The sequence below is a fragment of the Rhincodon typus genome, chromosome 8 (genome assembly GCF_021869965.1).
Source record: "Rhincodon typus isolate 14 chromosome 8, sRhiTyp1.1, whole genome shotgun sequence".
NCBI lineage: Eukaryota > Metazoa > Chordata > Chondrichthyes > Orectolobiformes > Rhincodontidae > Rhincodon > Rhincodon typus.
The window spans coordinates 23,210,027-23,229,255 of NC_063339.1; the positions used below are offsets into that span (position 1 = coordinate 23,210,027).

Here is a 19,229-nt window from a genome sequence, read left to right on the forward strand (position 1 = left end):
GAGAGGCTGGGAACTTTGCAAGTAGCTCACCTCCTAACTTTCGTATTTGTCCATAGCATTTGTTGCTCATCCTTGATTGCCTTTGAGAAAGTGTGCACAGATGGAAGTGCCGACTATGTACTGCAGGTTGGGGTGGTCTTAGTTCTAGACACGGAAATGATACAGATTGAACAGTTTCCCACTCATCCTGTAGAGAAGCTCCACTCCCAGTGGGAGGTTTCATGGATATGGGATAAAGTGTTGCAGTGGGAAAGATGGAGAAGAGTGTTTAGGCAGTGGAAAGCCTTGCTTGACACCAGTTTGCACATCCATTGGGTCTGTGGTGGATCTGTTGCTGAGGATCCCAGCTTGCATCTTGTTAGGCAGTGAGAGGATAATGTTGATGAGTTTATACAGGTAGTAGATTTGGAAAGGATACTTCATTGTCCCTCCTGGTTAACAGAGTTGAAGGTCTTATGAGGTTGAAGAAGACATTGTACAAAGGTTGCTGCTGGACTCTAGGTATTTCTTGGACTTTTCTTGCTAGGGAGATCAGGTCTACTATGCCTCTTGATGGATGGAATCTGCATTATGACTTTGTAAGGAGCTTGTCAGCTACCAGGAAGAAGTGACTGAGAAAAGTTTTTGTAATGGTCCTCCCAGTTGCAGACATCAGGAAGACCCCTGTGTACTTACCACCATTGGTTTTATCTCCTTAAAATGGTCATTATTACAATGTCTCAGAGATCTGCTGGCCACTCTCCTCTTTCTAGACAAAGGAGATGAGGTCATGTAACTCATGCCAAGAGTACTTGCCCATCATTTTTCAGTATTCTAGCAAGGTTTCTACCTGCCCCAGCTGCCTTGTTGGTTCTCAGCTGTTGTTTGGTCATTTTGTACTTAGGTCAGGCTGGAACTGTGTTGATGTGGCAGCAGATACCACGCTGTGGATTGTGGTGCTTCCAGTTAAGGATCGCCTTGCGCTTACGATTTAGTAGCTCCTGGATCTCCTAGTTGTTCTCGTCACACCAGTGTTAAACTTTTTGAGAAGAACAATTAGAGTTTTCTCACAAGTGTTGTTTACGATGGATTAAAGGGCTGACTACGCACCATGGACATTCTGTGGATCCTGCTGGTAAGGCAGCGACTAAGTAGGTTTTTCTTTGCCGAGTCCTTGAGTCCGTCACCATTGAATTTCAGCAGCACCGTTTCTGCTGCCACTCCTGGCTGAAATAGTAGACATGATTAGGCAATGGCTGGTCCAGCAGTCATCAGCTCCTGTTACGGCATGAGTGATGCAGATACCCTCACAGCCGCTTTTTGCATGATAGCATAATCAAGCAGCTGCCAATGTTTGGAGTCAGAGTGTTTCTATCAGGTTCTGTATTTGTCTCTCTGATGAAATAGGGTGTTTATTATGACCAATTATGTTCTAGGCATTCCCTCAAGACGAAATCTCTGTTGGTATTTGCCTTCTCTATGAGCGTAACAATATTAGAACTGAAGTGTTGTCAAACTGGGAGCCAGTGTTAGCCAGCAAGCACAAGGGTGATAAGTAAAGATGACTTAATATGAATCTTTACAGGATTTGGGTTGAGCTAAAGTTTACAGAGAATGAAGGCAGGAGGTTAACCAGAAGAGCCTGTGAACAGCAGAGACTAGAGACAACAAAGGCATGGATGTTTCAAAATCAGTTGAGCATAAATACTGCTGGAATCAGGCAGAGTCAAACATTCTGACAAAGTAATTTTACTTTTACTTTACATGGTAGCAAAATTAGCATTCTGACCTTCACCATGTCCAGCTTTGTTAAAATGTCAATTTCTTCAAATATTCCATAATGTCTCATGTAGCATTGATCTGCCAGATTATTAATAGCCAATAAGAGGGCACCAAACCCTTCACTCTATGAAAAGAGAGAGTAAAGAATGAGTTAACAGGTTGACAATGGCATTAAATTACCCATCTGTTACAAAAAGGCCCAGCATTACAGATCTCAACCCATCTTTCTGATCATATCCACCTGAATACTGGCAGACCCCCATTTGGACAGTCTAAGCATAGATGTCCTTTTGCAGTTTGACATCTTGAAGCTATGGATGGAATTTACAGCTTCAGCGGGATAAATCGTCCATTACTCATCCAGCTCAATTTTTTTAAAATTAACTTCAATGGAAAGAAAAACAGGGCAAGATGCACAACAGATGGCCCATCTATTACAGTCCATTTCATCCCGCCACTAACCTTCAGTTACACCTCTAATTTAGAGTGCTATTGTGGGCAAAATCAACTCAATCAAGATATGTTTGATATACAAAGAGATTATCTTTGTTCAATGCTATTTTTCCCTATCTCATTGAATCATTGACAATGCTCTTTTCCTTCAATTATTTGGACAGTACAAAGACTTCTGTTCCACAAAGCTCTCCATAACCATAGCGTCTGGCAGAAGTAGCATTTTCATTTTAAGTGTTTCAGAGTGTGTTTGCTGAAAAATTACAGGCTTCCCTAATCAGCAGAAAGCAAGCATCTAGAAAACAAACTTAATCACAAATAATTTATACATTCAAACATGTCAAGGCTAACATTCAAACCTCCATCTCTAGTATGACACTCCAGCAGTGTTCAGGAACGCAGACACCATTACAATTAAATGCACCCTTTTCATACACAAAACTGTCAAATCCCAGGGCACTACCATCTATCAAACAGATTAATGATTAATTGAAACGAGGATGAATTTGTAGAACTGCTAATCAAATATCCAATTATCGAAACATAAAATTAATCAAATGCGGTTTGATTCCTTGAAAAATTACCATGGATTGAGAAAAACTGAAAACAAGCAAACCAGCTACAATAAAAGTAAGTACAATGGATGTTGAAAATCAAAAACAGAAGATAGGATGTGCTGGAAATATGTAGAAGCTCAGGCAGCATCTGTCAAGAGAGAAACACATTTAAGATATTGAAATTAACATGACTGAGTGTACAATTGCTTTTTTAAAGTTAGAACCCTCATTGATTCTTCATTACTTTTAGTTTTATTCTTTTATCAATTTAGAATTGTGAGCTGGAAGTGACTTACAGACTTTGGGACAGTTTGTCATTAAAGGAAACAAACAGACCAAAGAAGAGACAACACAGTGTGGAGCTGGAGGAACACAGCAGGCCAGGCAGCATCAGAGGAGCAGGAAAGTTGGCGTTTCGGGTCGGGATTCTTCTTCAGAAATGGGGAAGGGGGAAGGGAGCTCGGAAATAAATAGAGAGAGGAGGGGTGGGGCTGGGGAAGGTAGGTGGGATGGTGATAGGTAAGTGCAGGCAGGCAGTGGTGGGGATTGGTCAGTGAGGCAGGAGGAGCGGATAGGTGGGAGAAAAGATGGACAGGTTGGGGCAAGTCAAGGAGGCAGGGATGAGAGGGAGGGTTGGTCATGGGATGAGGCCGGGGGTGGGAGATTTTGAAACTGGTAAAGTCCACATTTAGGCCATTGGGCTGTAGGCTCCCAAGGCGGAATACGAGGTGCTGTTCCTCCAGTTTCCAGGTGGCGTCACTGTGACACTGGTGGAGGCCCAGGATGGACATGTTGCCCAGGGAGTGGGAGGGGGCGTTGAAATGGTTCGCAACCAGAAGGTGTTGTCATTTGTCGTGAACAGAGCGAAGGTGCTCTACAAAGCAGTTTCTGAGCCTCCGCTTGGTCTCACCAATGTAGAGGAGGCCACATCAGGAGCAGCATATGCAGTAAACCACATTGACAGATGTGCAGGTGAACCTCTGTCTGATGTGAGAAGTTTGCTTGTTTGTTTGTAAGGTCAGGCCAAGTGGCTATTTATTGGCTGATATTGATTAAACAAATTCCAACAGACACAGTGACCCCGGGAAGTGCATTACATTGAAACAAATAGCAGAAGTTGGCTATTAACAAGGTCAATAACTGGGAATTGGTTCTGGCAAATCTGGAAGAAATCCTATATTCAAGCAGGTGGTAATTGTTGAATGGCAGTTGAGGCCTTCGGAAGAGTTGATCAGTTTAACAGTGCAGCACTGGAATTTAAACTTTTTTTAAAAACTGTGTTTTTTGGGAGATGGATTTTGGTTGCAGCTAAAAGTGCATAAAGATTTGAAAGCTCCTGTATAATCAGCTACACCAGCATCCAAAAGCCCAAAGTATAAAGAAGTGAATTAGAAGTATTGTTGCATTTGGCTGGGCAAGGCAGAAGGTGACAATAATCAATATTTCAGAAAAGCAAACAAGAAGCCAACATTTATGCCAAGACCCAGGATTGGCAATGAAGTCAAGCACAGGTGAAGGTAGGAGGGAGGCCAGGTTGTGAGGCCGGGATGAAGCATGAAAAGGGAAGCAGGAGCTTTAGGGATGGTGTATCTTTTGCTGGGTCCAGAGGGGCCAAAGAAGAGGTTTCACAGCTAAAGCTGCTGGGCTTTCCAATTGGTGTGGAGCCTCTACAATGCAAGTTAAAATCCCAGAGGACATGGGATGAGGCCACAAACTGTCTGCACAACACCTTCCCCACCCCGATAAAAGTTCAGATAAATAAGGGTCAGGTGGTTGGGCAGAAGGAAGTGCACTTTCATATGTGGCATGCCCCCAACTCTCACCAACATCAAAGTATAAACCTCTATATTTCCTACAAAATAATGATCGTCTTGGTATAAAGTGATGTATCCTCCATTCATAATTCTAAACCACAGGAGATTCATAAATCTGGTTTCAAAAATCAAGCTATTTTTACTTCTTTTGTAAATGATTAAAATGTCCCATTTTAGTTGGTAAGTAAAATTCCTCATGGTACTAAATACTGAATTTTTCTTTGCCATTGCCACTTTAACAATTTTTTTGATCACCTTATGATTTACCTTATGAACAAAATTGCCACGTTGTAGATTTATTTTCATTTCTATCCGTTTATTCCTCTCCTTTACTTCATCGCATTCCATTTGACGGACCGAGAGTTGACTATTAATCATCTATTTAAAAACAAAGTTTTTGATGTTAAGCCATCCAAAGGGAAGTTATCAATTAATGCTGGTTCACCATGTTAAAAGAAGCAAATGGTCTCTGCATTATAATAGAATTGAATGTTGATTAGCTAATATTTATCAAGCTGCCAGTCAGAATATCAGTAGAAATAAGTAAAAATATCCAGAGTGTAAATCTTTTGTCACTGGTCATTTAACTATTCCTTCATGAAGTAAGGTGTGGACTCCCTAATACTATTACGTGTTCCATAAATGGAGTCTACTGTTTACATAGCCATATGTTATATCCATCACAGGATCAGTCATTTGGCCTGCAGATCTACATTGGTGTTTTGCTCCAAATAGGCCCCTCCCAATCATCATCTAACTTCACCAACATATCCTTCCATTTCTTCCCATTCTTGCATATTGTCCATAAATACATCTGCACTATTAAATATTAAAAATATGCAAATGTTCCTTCAGGTTACAAGTTCCCTGGGTAAATAAGTTTCCTCTGAATTCCCTATTGGATGTGTTAGTGACTTCCATATATTTATGGAGCTTAATTCAGCATAAGTGGTGTGTGTATTGACTCCATGGCTACCCTATCAGACCCTGTCATGGTCATAAAGACGTATCATCAGGATAGCTGATAGTTTCCTGAGAAAACAGCCCTAACTGGTTCAATCTTTCACAATAGGTATCATTTCTCAGTTTAAATAGAGGTTAGACCAATCTGTTTTGCACATTCTCTTTTATTATATGGAGACCAGGAGCTCAATTCAGGGTTGGGAACCTGACACCCAAATAAATTCCATGACCCTTTCTGGGGATATAATCTTCAAATGTAATGGTGGAGACCTCAGCCTACAATTAGTGATGCTGAGTGTTGTACCTGGAGGGTGAATGGAAGCGCTGTCTGCAGAGCAGGAGTGGCACAGGCAGACGAAAGCCACGATGAGGCTTGTCACTGCCTGACAGAGGAGAGCAGCCAGCACAATGGAGGGCCAACAACCAAATGATTAACTGAAATGTATTATGCCTGATCTGGAGCAAGATCTTCCCAGCCCAAGTACTTTTCCCATTTAAAAAATCCTTAATTACTCCCTGCAATGAACCAGTCAGCTTTACAAATTGAAAGTTTCCTTCTCGCTCTCTCTCGGCTGTTAACAAGCTCCTCAAGGAGCTTTACAGGCTGTCAATTGGAGGCAAGCAGTTTTCAGATTCATCTCATCTGCCAAGGTCTCACATTGGAAATCTCAGTGCACCGTGAAGTTTTCGGACAGTAACTCGCCACCCAGAAATGCAGACCGTTAGTTACTGACTTAGCAACAGGATCCTCCACCTCAAATCAATCTCTGCACAACTCATTTAAAATATATATTTAGAGAGCAGAATACTCTGTTTGCAGTCAAGAAATTCGATGTGCAAAACGTAATACTGCTCCTGTTGTGGGCCCCACAGGCAATTGAAAATCCCAATCAGTTACTGTCTAGTGTTACATCAATATTATGTATCGGAGCAGTAAGTTAATATACTGCAAGCAAGAGATGAGAAATAAATAAACAGGATTTTCATAATGCTGTTAGCTGGAAACCTAGTCAGTAAAGCATCTTAATTCAATCAAAGATTATACACTGCATTGTTTAGAAGCAAAGTGCTTCAATAAATGGAGACGTAGTACACTTAAAAACAGCATAAAATGCACAAATAAAAGCACAATACTGTGGATACTATAAATCTGAAACAAAACAGAAAAATTCTGGAAACACTCAGCAGCCTTGAAAGCATCCGTGGAGACAAAAAATTCATGTAACTGCATCGGGCTGAGGGAGGAATGTTAACTCAGATACAAAAATAAATCTATCCTTCACTTAAGAAAGGATGTTGGCTGAGTTCTTTAATTAAGATGTGGCACTTCAATGAAATACTGTATGAGTTGAATGTTCTGAAGTGTCTGCCTCAATTACTTGCTCAAGTCTTGAAGTGTGCCTTGAATCCACAGATTCAGAGTCAGGTTGCCAGATAATTATCTGAGCCTAGTTGCTATGACCCAAAAGAAATTAATTTGAAAACTCCCTTGCATAAAGTTATGTTAGTCTGGTGTTTATTTATCACTTCGCATTCATCTTTAATAAAGACTATGTTATAGACACGTGTGAGATGGCACCATGTCAATGATAGGAGAGGAGCAGCTGTTGATCCAATATCAGGACAGTGTTTGAACAAATATAGATGAGTGAGCATTAATGATTTAATGGCATGAAAGACAATCAGTTCTTTTTTTGGAATTTGTACAATAAATAAATTCTGTACACTAAATTAGCTGTACGGGAGGGAAACAGAAACTAAGTGTGGGATTTTCTGAACCTCTGATCAGTATGGGCAATATCCTTTTAGTTGCAGAATATGGCGAGAATGGAAAAATTAGATTCTCAACGTTGATTGAGAAAAGGTCAGATTTTCCAACCAAGGTCCTAACAGGGTGACGAGATTCTCACTAGTAAACGGCGACAGGGCTAATTGTATACATTAACTTTGAATCTGATTTATATTCAGTTTGTTATCTTAATGTGAGATTTTAATAGGAGTGAATGTGAGGTAGCAGAGGGAAGATGGTAGCATTACCCTTCCAGAGTACCAAAAGGTCACTAATCTTCTTCCCACATTTCCGCATACCAGACTATGGACACTGCACTGACTTTAAGTAGCAAATTCAGACCTGGCTGACTGGGTCTGGTGGCATGACCTCCTTTGCCAGTCTGCAGGAAAGGGAACAGCGCCCCTCTCTAGCATCCCACACAGCACAACCTCCAGGTTTCTGACAGGGAGCTGACTTGTCTCTGTTGGCCAGCTCTAGGGCAATTCCTCCCATGCTGCTATTCTTGGCGTGCAGCATTTGAACTTGTGCATAGCTGGGATTTAATATGGCACTTGCATATCCCAGAGCAAATCCCATAAGATCCTTGCAGTGGTGAGTCCTTCCACTATCAGGGAGCACACAATAGTGTGAGCACCGTGCTGTAGAGGTATGTTGCATACATAATGAGGTGAGCATCAGAGAATTGAAGAAGAAACCTCGCTAAGGTTACGGAAATAAACCCTTAATAAAACGCCTGAAACTGAAACTCAGTCGGTTTTTGGCAAAATTCAACCTTAAATGTTATCTGCCTAATGGAGCACAACAATGCAGAAAAGGGAGTCTATGGGAAAGACTGCTATTACAGAGGATGTGGACTAATCAACTGAGACTAAATATACTTGAGATGGTATGGATCTCTAGGGAAATTGGATAACTAAAAACCATGAGATTTATTAAAGTCCGAGAGAATGATGGTGACAAAGATTGGGCCAAAAACAAAAAAGGAAAATAAAGGGAGAAGAAGAGTCCATAGTAAGTGACCTCAGAAAGAGACTTCTCCATGACATGGCATTATCCCGAGCTATCATTAGAAATAGGAGTAAGATTGAACCATTTGGCACTTTGGGCTTCCTCTGCCATTCACTAGATCTACTGTTGACCTCCAACTTCAATTCCACTTTTCTTTCCATATCTCTTGGTTCTCTTAAAAACTCGAATTTACTGATCTCAGCTTTGAATATTCACAATGATGGAGAAACCACAGCTCTATGGGGTAGATCTTTCAGAAGTTCAAAACCTTCTAAGTGAAGAAATTTCTTCTGATCCAGTGGTAATCATTAGAAAAACAGGTAACACTAGGCCAGCTTGTTTAACATTTGTTATTGGGAAAGTGTTAGAGTCTATTATAAAGGATGTAGTAACAGAACATTTAGAAATACTAAACATAATCAAGCAGTCAGCATGGCTTCATGAAGAAGAAATCATGCCTGACAAATTTATTAGAATTCTGTGAAGAGTTAACAAACAGGATAGATAAAGGGGAACCAGTAGATATAATATGTTTGAATTTCCAGAAGGCATTTTTAAAAATTCATTCACTGGATGTGGGCATTGCTGGTTAAGTCAGCATTTATTGCCCATTCTTAATTGCCCAGAGGACAACTAAGAGTTAACCACATTACTGTGGATTTAGAATCACATGTACACAAGACCAGGTAAGGATAGCACTTTTCTTGCCTAAAGGGCATCAGTGAGCCAGATTCATTTTTCCAACAATCCACAATGGTTTCAGAGTCATCGTTAGACTCAAATCCAGATTTTGTCATTTTAAATTGAATTCAAATTCCATCATCTATCATGGCAGGATTCAAACTCAGGTCCCCACCATTACCTGGGTCTCTGCAATAAGAGGCTAGTGAGAATACTACTAGGCCTTTGTCTCACTTGTTTGATAAGATAGCACACATTAGGTCACTTAGTAAGAGCCCATTGTGCTCTCTTCTCAACTTACAAAGCAAGGTGGAAAAGTATCATCAGCAAACTGGGATACACTAAACCCAGTTCTGTCACATAGGTCACAAAGACAGAGAATATAGCTAAATCTTCAGCACCAATTCTAGTGGAAACCCACGAGTAACAGGTTGACATACATAAATGATCCATTTGTTCCTACACTCAGTTTTTCAGTTCTTTAACCAATACTTTATGCAGCTAATGTGTTCTCCCCAACCCAACAAGTCCATAACTTTTACATGGCATTTTATCAAATACCTTTTGAAAATGTAAAAATATACTGTGCCCACTAGTTCCCTTTTGCTATCCTGCTCGTTAGACCCTCAAATAATTCTCTTGGATCTGTCATTAGTTGTCTTTCATGAAACCATGCTGAGTCTTCCGAGTCATGCTTTGATTTTCCAAGTGCCTGTTATCACTCCCTTAATAGAGAATTTACCCAACAACTGATATCAGGCTAACTGGCCTATAGACCTGAGTTCGTCGTCTCTCTTGTTTTTTAAATACTCAGTTACATTTGTACTTTGCAATCTTATGGGACTATTCGAGCATCTGGGAAAATTCAACAGATCAGAAACAAAATAACCACTACATTTGAAACCACCTCTTTTCGAACCGTACAGTGTGAGCCATCAGGTCCTCATGACTTGCTGCTTTCCAGTCCCATTAATTTATTAATTACTTTAATTTCTCACTCTCACTGGACTCTTGGCTTATCACTATTCCTTTTTCCTATGTCTTCTGCTGTGAAAACTGATGAAATATTTATTTAACAACTGCCTTTTCCTCAATCTTCACTGTGATTTCTACTGCTTCTGTCTCTCCAGGGAGCCACATTTATTTTTCTCTCATTATACATTCTTGTACAAACTCCTACAATCTGTTTTATATTTCAAGCTAGTTAATTCACATATACTATTTTTCCCCTCTATCAAACTGTTGGTCATTCTTTGCTGGTATCCAAAACTCACCCAAACTAACTCTCACTACTTGTCTTGACAATACTATAGGCATCTTTTCATCCATTACTACCTCTTACCCCTAAGTAAAAGCAAAATACAGCAGATGTTGGAAATCTGAAATAAAAACAGAAAATGCTGAGACATTCAGCAGACCTGGCAGCATCTACAGAGAGAGAAACAGAGTTAAAGACCAGTTGTGGAGAAGAGTCTTTGGCCATGAAACATTAACACTGTTTTCCTAATGTCTTTAGTTTGTCACAAATGAATCTCTTTTCCTGTAGAGCTGTTGCTTCTCAAATGGAATGTAGACTTGTGGATAAAAGTTTGAAATATTCTTTGACAACAAGGTGCAGGGCTGGATGAACACCACAGGCCAAGCAGCATCATAGGAGCAGAGAGGCTGACGTTTCGGGCCTAGACCCTTCATCAGAAAAGGGGGAGGGGAAGGGGGTTTTGAAATAAATAGGGAGAGAGTGGGAGGCGGATAGAAGAGGGATAGAGGGGAGGATAGGTGGAGAGGAAACAAACAGGTCGAAGAGGCGGGGATGGGGCCAGGAAAGGTGAGTGTTGGTAGGGAGTTAGGAAGGGGATATTCTTTAACTACCTACCAACACACATCCACATTCACACCTTTTAATCAAATATCCCAATGCAACTCAGCCCCATACCTGGCTTTATTTGAAGTCTATATTCTAATTTCAACATGTCTCATTGTAAACCATAAATGTCAATCAAGGTTTAATGAAAACCTGAAATAAAACCTGTAAAAGTACAGAAATCAGGAAGCATCCATAGGAGAAAACGAGTTTTATTTTTGATCAGACCCTTCCCACCCAAATATTTGTTTTTTATTACCATTTCAATGACTAAGTCATCAGCTGAACTTTTTCCATCCATTCAACAAGAATAGTACAACGGCATCACTGAATTCACAGAATGCAGAAGCAGATTCTTGATTTCCCTAATAAAAACTGAAAGAACACTGCGGATGCTGTAAATCAGGAACAAAAACAGAAGTTGCTAGAAAAGCTCAGCAGGTGTGGCAGCATCTGTGAAGGAAAAACTAGAGTTAACGTTTCGGGTCCGGTGACCCATCCTCAGAACTTTTATTTTGATGTGCACAAAAGTTTTTAGCAAATAGATTGATAAAATAGTTTATGCATGTCACAAAACAGTTAATAAAACTATACCAATTTTGTGGTGTCATATTCTTGACGCAGACTTTCCAAGTCACGCTGGCATTGTTCCATCTCATCTGACAACCTGCTGAGATTATTTATCAAAGCCTCACTGGTGGCTCCAAGGGTTTCGTGTTTTCGAATGATACTCATCACCATAGATTCTGAGCTGAACTCCAAGTAGTCTGGAACATATAACAAGATCAAAGCACAACTTGAAATTGTTCACAGTAACTTTTAACTAGGAACAAATTGTTATAATAACCATTATACATCTATAAAAGTATGAAATTGCAGATAAGGCAGTAACTTGCTGTTAATCCTTTCTCATCATTTGTATGCTTTAAAACTGCATTTCTCAACAGATTACAATCAACAGATTTCCTTTTAAGATATGCAATTTTTAAAATACCCTTTTTTAAAACATTTACATAATTTTCCCTGGGGTTTCTGGCAGTCTTCCAAGAAGGGTAGGTCAATGGATCCTGCCTGTTGAAACTTGAGACTACTGCATTTTAATGTGTTTTAGCTTGTACGACAGTCTTAAAGAGCAGGTAATAAAAATAAATCAAAAATAAAAAGTGGCACAGTAATAGGAATCAATCTATCCATCTTTGTTTAATTATTAACTGCAGAAAGACAGGACTTGAATTCAGTGTGAGAGAATTTTTGTCCACCTTCACAACCAAAAACCAAAAAGATTAAAATCAAGGTGCGCAAAAGATATTGTGTTTCCTTTAAAATTTAAATGCTGGGGCAGTAATTTGTATTGAATTTCTCCTCGTCATTCCTCCCCATTCAAAAAGTGAGAACGTCATTTCAACTTATATAACCATAAAAAACATTTCCGCTTTGCAACTATAAACCATATACTTACTTTCAGGCAAATTATCAATTACTTTCAGGAGATAATCTTCAAACACTTTGTATTTTGACACATTCCTTTGCAGTCTCCTTTGTCTGTGGACAGTTAGAAAATTGACTAAATATATTCAAGTGAGAAAAGTAAAAAGTTTACCAACAGAATAGTAAAATACAGTCTCTGTTTCAGATTAATTCAAAATCAGCCAATAGTTTCAATTAAGTTACTGAACTATATTAAAATGCCCATCTAATGCCGGAGTTCAGAAAAGACACCTGGGTACTGGCTGAGAAGAATCTAGCATTATGCTTTGCTCTGTTTGAACGGATCAACAAAAATGTGTTATGGAGCAATAGCACAAAGAGACTGCTCCTTTATATTGGTCACTGTTTCAACAGCAGCGACTTGTATCTATACAGCACCCTGAACATAAACATCCAATGGCCCTTCAGGAGGTTATTATACACCAAAATGATACAAAACTTCATAACAAAATGTGAGTTCAGATGATCAAATGATTGGTCAAAGAAACAGGCTTGGAGAACTGTCTTTAAAAGAGGAAAGTGGAAACTCCCGAGGTTAATATCCAGACGAAGCAAGACAGAGACCTCAGTGGCAGCTCAAATAAAAAAAAAATGTTCTGAGGATAGGTCACTGGACCCAAAACGTTAACTCTGAATTCTGTCCACAGATGCTGCCAGACCTGCTGAGCTTTTCCAGCAACTTCTGTTTTCGTTTCTTTTAAAAAAAAATCTAGGATGCTTAAATACTAGAATTTGACAATGCAACAGTCTCGGCAAGTTATGCACTTGAAGGTGAATACAAAGTTTTTTTTGTTGGCAGGTGGTAAGACAAGGTTATGGAGGGGTTTTGAAAACAAGAACAAGATCTCAAAATCATGACATTGATTAGTTGGTGCCAGCTTAGATAAACAAGTGCAGGAATGGCAATGGACTTGAACTTACAGCAAGTTAAGATATTGCTATGAAGCCATGCTTTATAACAACATGACTTTACTAATTTACTGGCTGATAAAAAAAAAGCCACATTCCAGTGATTTGAAAGTACAGCTTTTAAGAAGGCTAAATATTTGCATCGTTGTAACTGGAAAGACTTCTGTATGGGCCCTATTCTGTCACTTTGTGCAAGATCATACAGATCTTTTAAAGAATTAAATCCTGCAGCTGCTATCTGCATAAAAAGAGCATCATTTGTGTACTTCTTGAAACTGCTTTGATGCAAAAACAGAAGGATCATCAAGTTCAGCATAGATCCATTCTTGCAATTTTCCTCAGCTCAAATCTCCCGGCTATAGGGTATTCAGACAAAATAGTGAGGGAGAGAAGATGGGGGAAGGGTCACAATATCCATCAAGGAATCAATTATAGCAGTGAGGAGGCATGATATATTGGAAGGATCGTCAATTGAAGCCATATGGGTAGAAGAACAAAAACACTTATGTACCTACTAAAGGCCTCCAAACAGGAGAGATAGAGGATCAAATAAGTCATCAAATTTCAGTGTAGCCTCAGAATAATAAGGTAAAACAGTTTGGGATAGTTTTAGTGTGCAAGGTAGGGAGGGAGAAAATTCTTCAAATTGCATCCTAGAGAACATGTTGTAACCGGTGTGTTGAACACCTAACAAAGAATGGGGAAGTTTTGGACTCACAATTCAGAAATGAGCTTGGACGATAGAAGGCTTATCAGTAGGGGAGCATTTTTGATGGTAGTGACCATGATTCCGCTAGATTAAGGAAAGTTATGGAACAGGATAAGGATGGGCTTGAAATAGAAGTAAAAATTGGAGGAAGGCTAATTTTGCCAAAATAAGAAACAATTTGACCCAAGCGGACTAGGAGCAGCTACTTCTACATAAAACTGTGTCAGAGCAAAGGGAGGCATTCAAGGAGGAAATAGCAAGGGTAATGGGCAAACACGTTCCCATAAAGGTAAAGGGTAGGACCATGACCAGATGTGAAGGAACATAGAGGTTAGGATTAAGTAGAACAGAGAACCTTATGGCAGAAACTGAGGGCCTGATACAGCAGAGTCACCAAAGCGCAGAGAAACTTAAAAAAGTAAATTAGGAGAGCTAAGAGAGTGCATGAGAAAGCACCAGTGGTAAAATAAAGGAAAATCGAAAAGGTTTCTTTTTAAATATATAAAAAGAAAGAGAATAACTACGGAAAAGTAGAGCCCATTGGGGAGCATAGAGATGATGTGTGTGCAGATTTGGAAATTCAGGCCCAATGTTCAATGATGCTTTGCATCAGTCTTCACAATGGAAAATGACAATGCAGGTACAGACATCATGGTGGAGGACTGTGAAATCTTCTAAGAAATTAACAAAGCAAGAGGAGATACCAGTAGGATTAGGAGTCTTAAAAGTGGATAAATCCTCATGCAGTAAGATGTATCAGGGAGGCAAGCGAAGAGATAACAGGGCTTTGTAGTAATTTTTGAATCCTCTCTAGCCACAGGTAAGATGCCAGAGGACTGAAGGACTGCTAACATTGTCCCGTTATTGATAAAGGGAAGAAGGAGTAGATCATGAAATTACAGGCTGGTCAGTGTAATCTTGGTGGTGGAGAAGTTATTAGAAACAATTGTGAGGGCCCAAATATATCTACACTTGGAGAGACACAAATTTGACAGACAGTAGTAGTCAGTGTCAATTTTAAATGGAGGTTGAGTTATATAAATTTGATCGAATTTTCTGTGAAGATGACCAGGAGTGCTGATGAGGGTAATGCATTTGATGTGATCTACATGAATATTAGCAAGGCTTTTGATAAGGTCTTTCTATATATTTAAAAAGAAACCATTGATAAGGTCCCTCATGGCAGACTGGTCAAGAAATTAAAAGCCCATGGGTTCCAAGGCAAGGGTTCCAGTCCAAGATGGCAGCAGAGTATGGTTCCTGTGTCACAGCTTGTCTGCTCCCACCGCTTTTCTTTTTGTTTTACTTCTCTTCTCTCTTCATTTATTTAAATTTACCTTGTCCTCAGCTTGGATGGCATCGCCAGCAGCAAAGGCCTTGAGCAGCTCCAGCGCAGAACTTAAGTGGTCTTGAGGTAAAACAGTGTGGGTTTAACTGCCCAAACATTATCTAGGATAGTTTTAATGTGCAAGGTCAGGAGGGAGAAAATCCTTCAAATTGCACACTGAAGAACATTTTATAACCAGTGCAAGGAATGGGAAGTTCTGGATTTAGTATTCAGAAATGAGCTTGGACAGTAGAAGGCTTATCAGTAGGGGAGCGGTTTGGAGATAGTGACCATGACTCTGTTAGATTTGAGATAGTTATGGGCCCAGGGTGTAACCTCAGACAGGCCTACCAAGGACCTTGAGTGCGTCCCTTACTTTTCTGGAGGAAGCACAGGACCTGAAATCGACAAAGGTGACATCGGCAAGGTAGGCCAAGCGGCAAATGATGGCGCCTAAGAATTGGTGACTTCATTTTTGTTTGGGTCTGGTGCTGGCAGTGGTGAAGTGGTGGCGGAAGGACATCACGGCAACATCGATGATAATTGGCCCAGCGCCGAGAGATGCAACTCTGACATTGGTTGGTCCAGTGCAGGCGACGGTGAGGAGTATCAGCCTAGCACCAAAGATGGTGCCTGAGGATTGGTGACTTTGATGATGCTTGAGTCCAGACGGTGGTGGAGCGGTCGAAGGGGGATGGCGGCACGGGCATTGTTGACGATGATAAGCAGGCACAGGACTGATGGACTCTCTTCAAGCAGTATCTTTCTTTTTACTCCTTATTCTTAAATTATTCAAAACTGGATAACCTCCTTGCTCTTGTGTTCTGTGTCTCAGCAAATAAAGGCAAGTAATCTGGAAGCTTTGAGGGGTATTTGAGGGGAGGAATGATGATGGTTTGAAGGAAGTGTAAACATTGTTCAACAAAAGGATTCTAAAACACAACACAACACAATTTAACAGCAGCAGTTAAATTGAAAAGGGGTGTCAAGACTGTGGCAATATTTTCCACTGCTCGTTGGCAATGTTTGTTATATTTGCATACAATCTTTCCAGTTGCCAACATGATAAAAATACACCTACTGGATTGAGGGCAAGCAGCTGAAGGGAAAGAATTGAAGAGCACAGTGAAGTGTTCTATCTCAAAGCACATCTGCAGCAGACATCAATGGGTACAGCTCAAGCAGGACAAACAGAGAGTATGGACATAAATGTCACTTGACTCATTTTTAACACTAGTCATCACTGGAAGTGTGTCAGTCACAAGCAAGTCCAGCAAAGCGGAACTAGTGATTGTAAAGTATTTAGATTTCCAGAAGGCATTTGATAAGGTGCAACATTAAAGATTATTGTGGAAAATAAAAGTTCATGGTGTACAGGTAGCACGTTGGCACGGATAGAAGATTGGCTAGCTAACTGGGGATAGAGAATAGGCATAGATGAGTCATTTTCAGGTTGGCAAGTTGTAACAAGACAGTGTGCCATAGGAATCAGTTCCAGGTCCTCAACCATTTGCAACTTATAAAAATGATTTGGATTAAAAAATAAAATGGCTGCCCATTTAAGACCATGAAGAGGAGAACTGTTTTTCTCACACAGGGTCGAATGTGCTTGGAATTTTATCCTTGAAAAGGTGTTGGAAGCAGAATCCTTGAATATTTTTAAGACATATGTAGTCAGATTCTTGACAAGAAAGAAGTGAAAGGTTATCAGAAGTCGGTAGGAATGTGGACTAATCAGATCAACCATTTAGTGGCACAGCAGGCTTGAGGGGCCTGGTGACTATTCCTGTTCCTAATTCATATAACAATGTAAATCATACTAATGTAACTTGTACATAGTTGCTATCATACAGTTAACTATATCTGTCTTAAGACTACCAAATGGTTTCATTTTACCATACTGGGCCAAGCATGCACTGTAGATTCCTATTAGGAAAGTGGCAGCAAGTCTACCAGATAGCTCACAGAACATGACGAGCAGTGGTCAGGGTTTATCTTACAACACCAGGTAGCCACAAAGAAACAGCAAAGGAATCAAATTTTTGATTTTTGGCATTTTCAACAGAGAGGGATTTGTAAAAGAATTGTGCTGTCATGTATTCATATGCTTAGAAGAAAAACATAAAATATAAAGATAAAAAATAGCTGCAAATCAACTAGACATTGAAGTTTCTGCCCACTCCAAATCCAAGAAAAATATGAAAATCATTCATTCATTGCCTGTTTGTGAATGTAGTGGGATAAAATAGAGACAGAAAACACTCTCTGACACCCAGCTGTTTAAATTGCAAGCTTCCTATTAGACTCAAGAAGTTAGGACATAGGAGAAACATTTGAAGGTATTTTGTTAGCTCAGGAAAATGATGCACTGACTTGAGGAATTCAATATATTGTTCTTTTACAAAAAAGTAAATTATGCTAATTTGGTGTTCTGTCCAATAGTAACTATTGTGCATTATCTTCACTTGCTAAATAAGAAATCAAAATATTTAATTACTTGTTCTAACATTATCTCATTGAACTGCAAGCTCTCAATCTATTGTAAAATTAGACAACTATATAGAGTCATAGAGTTCTACAGCATGGAGACAGGCACTTCGGCACAAACTAGCCCATGCTGACCTAAATGTCCGTCCACGCTAACCCCATTTCGCTGCACTTGGCTCGTATCCTTGTAAACCTTTCCTATCCATGTACTCATCCAAATGCCTTTTAAATGTTGTTAATGTACCCGCCTCAACCATTTCCGCTGGCAGCTCATTCCATATGTGTACCACTCTCTATGTAAAAAAGTTGCCCCTCGGGTTCCCATGTATTCTTTCCCCTCTTACCTTAAACTGATGCCCTCTAGTCCTCAAATCCCCAAACCCTGGGAAAGAGACTGAGTGCATTCACCCTAACCATGCCTCTCATGATCTTATACACTTCTGTAAGATCTCCCCTCAGTCTGCTAAATGAAGATTCCTGAAAAAGAGGTAAACGTCAGCCTCTCTGCTCCTATGATGCTGCTTGGCCTGCTGTGTTCATCCAGCCCTGCACCTTGTTGTCTAACATACACTTTGCACATCAAAGGATTAAGCATGTATTGTGCAAGTAGATATTGAGCAGTCACCTCCAGTTTCCATGCTGTGGAGATTCTATGATTCTATGAGTATATGATGGATAGAAGATATAGTTGCAGGAATAACTCTTGTCACTGAATGCAAGAAGATATCATATAAATTTATAAAAGTCACTTTCACTTTCTTCCAGGTACTAATGTTAATTTTTCTGCACATTATAAGAAAAACTGCAACCTATGTCTAAAAATTATCATAGCTTGTAATTAGGCATGTCCTCGAACATGTCACCCACATTTTCTGAACTTTGTTAAGTACCACCAGTAGGTGGCAGCAAAGCCAACATATGAGCTAACCAGAGTAAAGACAGACTATGAACCATGACAGATCTGGCTTGTAAAGGCTGTAACTTTTTATTCTTCTGTATGTTCGATTGTGATCGGAAATGGGAAAGAACTATTTTAGAAATCAAGGATTGTTAAAGGGTTGCTGTACTTTATAAAAGCAAGTAAACTGACACTAATTTTAAATGCTGTTTACACTGCGATGTGTTCAAATGGTGTGGGTAAGGTTTGCAGACAAGCTGGAACCAAGAGCTGTGTATGAATGGAAATTTGGCTGCAACAAGTAGCTGACATTGGTCTGTGGGTCTAGTGATCATTTATTGATGAAAAATATGTTCTGCCTGCTAACAACTAGGGATTGGTTCCCAGTAAAAGAACAGTTGGTGGTATAAACAAGATAGGCAGAAGGCAACGAATCTCTGCATGGGCAGGAGCTGCCTCTCTTTCTGCAATAAACAGCTTAAGCCTGAAGAAAGCCAGTTTATTTTTTCGTCTCTTAGAGC

General features: G+C 39.8%; 1 protein-coding gene across 1 annotated transcript in view; it reads right to left on the reverse strand.

Annotated features, from left to right (window-relative positions):
* Positions 1 to 1,059: 1,059 nt before the first annotated feature.
* The window catches only part of si:ch1073-416d2.4 (coiled-coil domain-containing protein 42 homolog), a 34,246-nt gene continuing 16,076 nt past the window's right edge, over positions 1,060 to 19,229 (reverse strand). Inside the window, exons 5-9 of the mRNA XM_048600051.1 lie at positions 12,350 to 12,432; positions 11,485 to 11,657; positions 4,853 to 4,963; positions 1,769 to 1,885; positions 1,060 to 1,206 (exon numbers count right to left, since the gene is read on the reverse strand). Coding sequence (XP_048456008.1) covers positions 1,060 to 1,206; positions 1,769 to 1,885; positions 4,853 to 4,963; positions 11,485 to 11,657; positions 12,350 to 12,432 — 631 coding nt within the window. The remainder of the gene's footprint in view (positions 1,207 to 1,768; positions 1,886 to 4,852; positions 4,964 to 11,484; positions 11,658 to 12,349; positions 12,433 to 19,229) is intronic.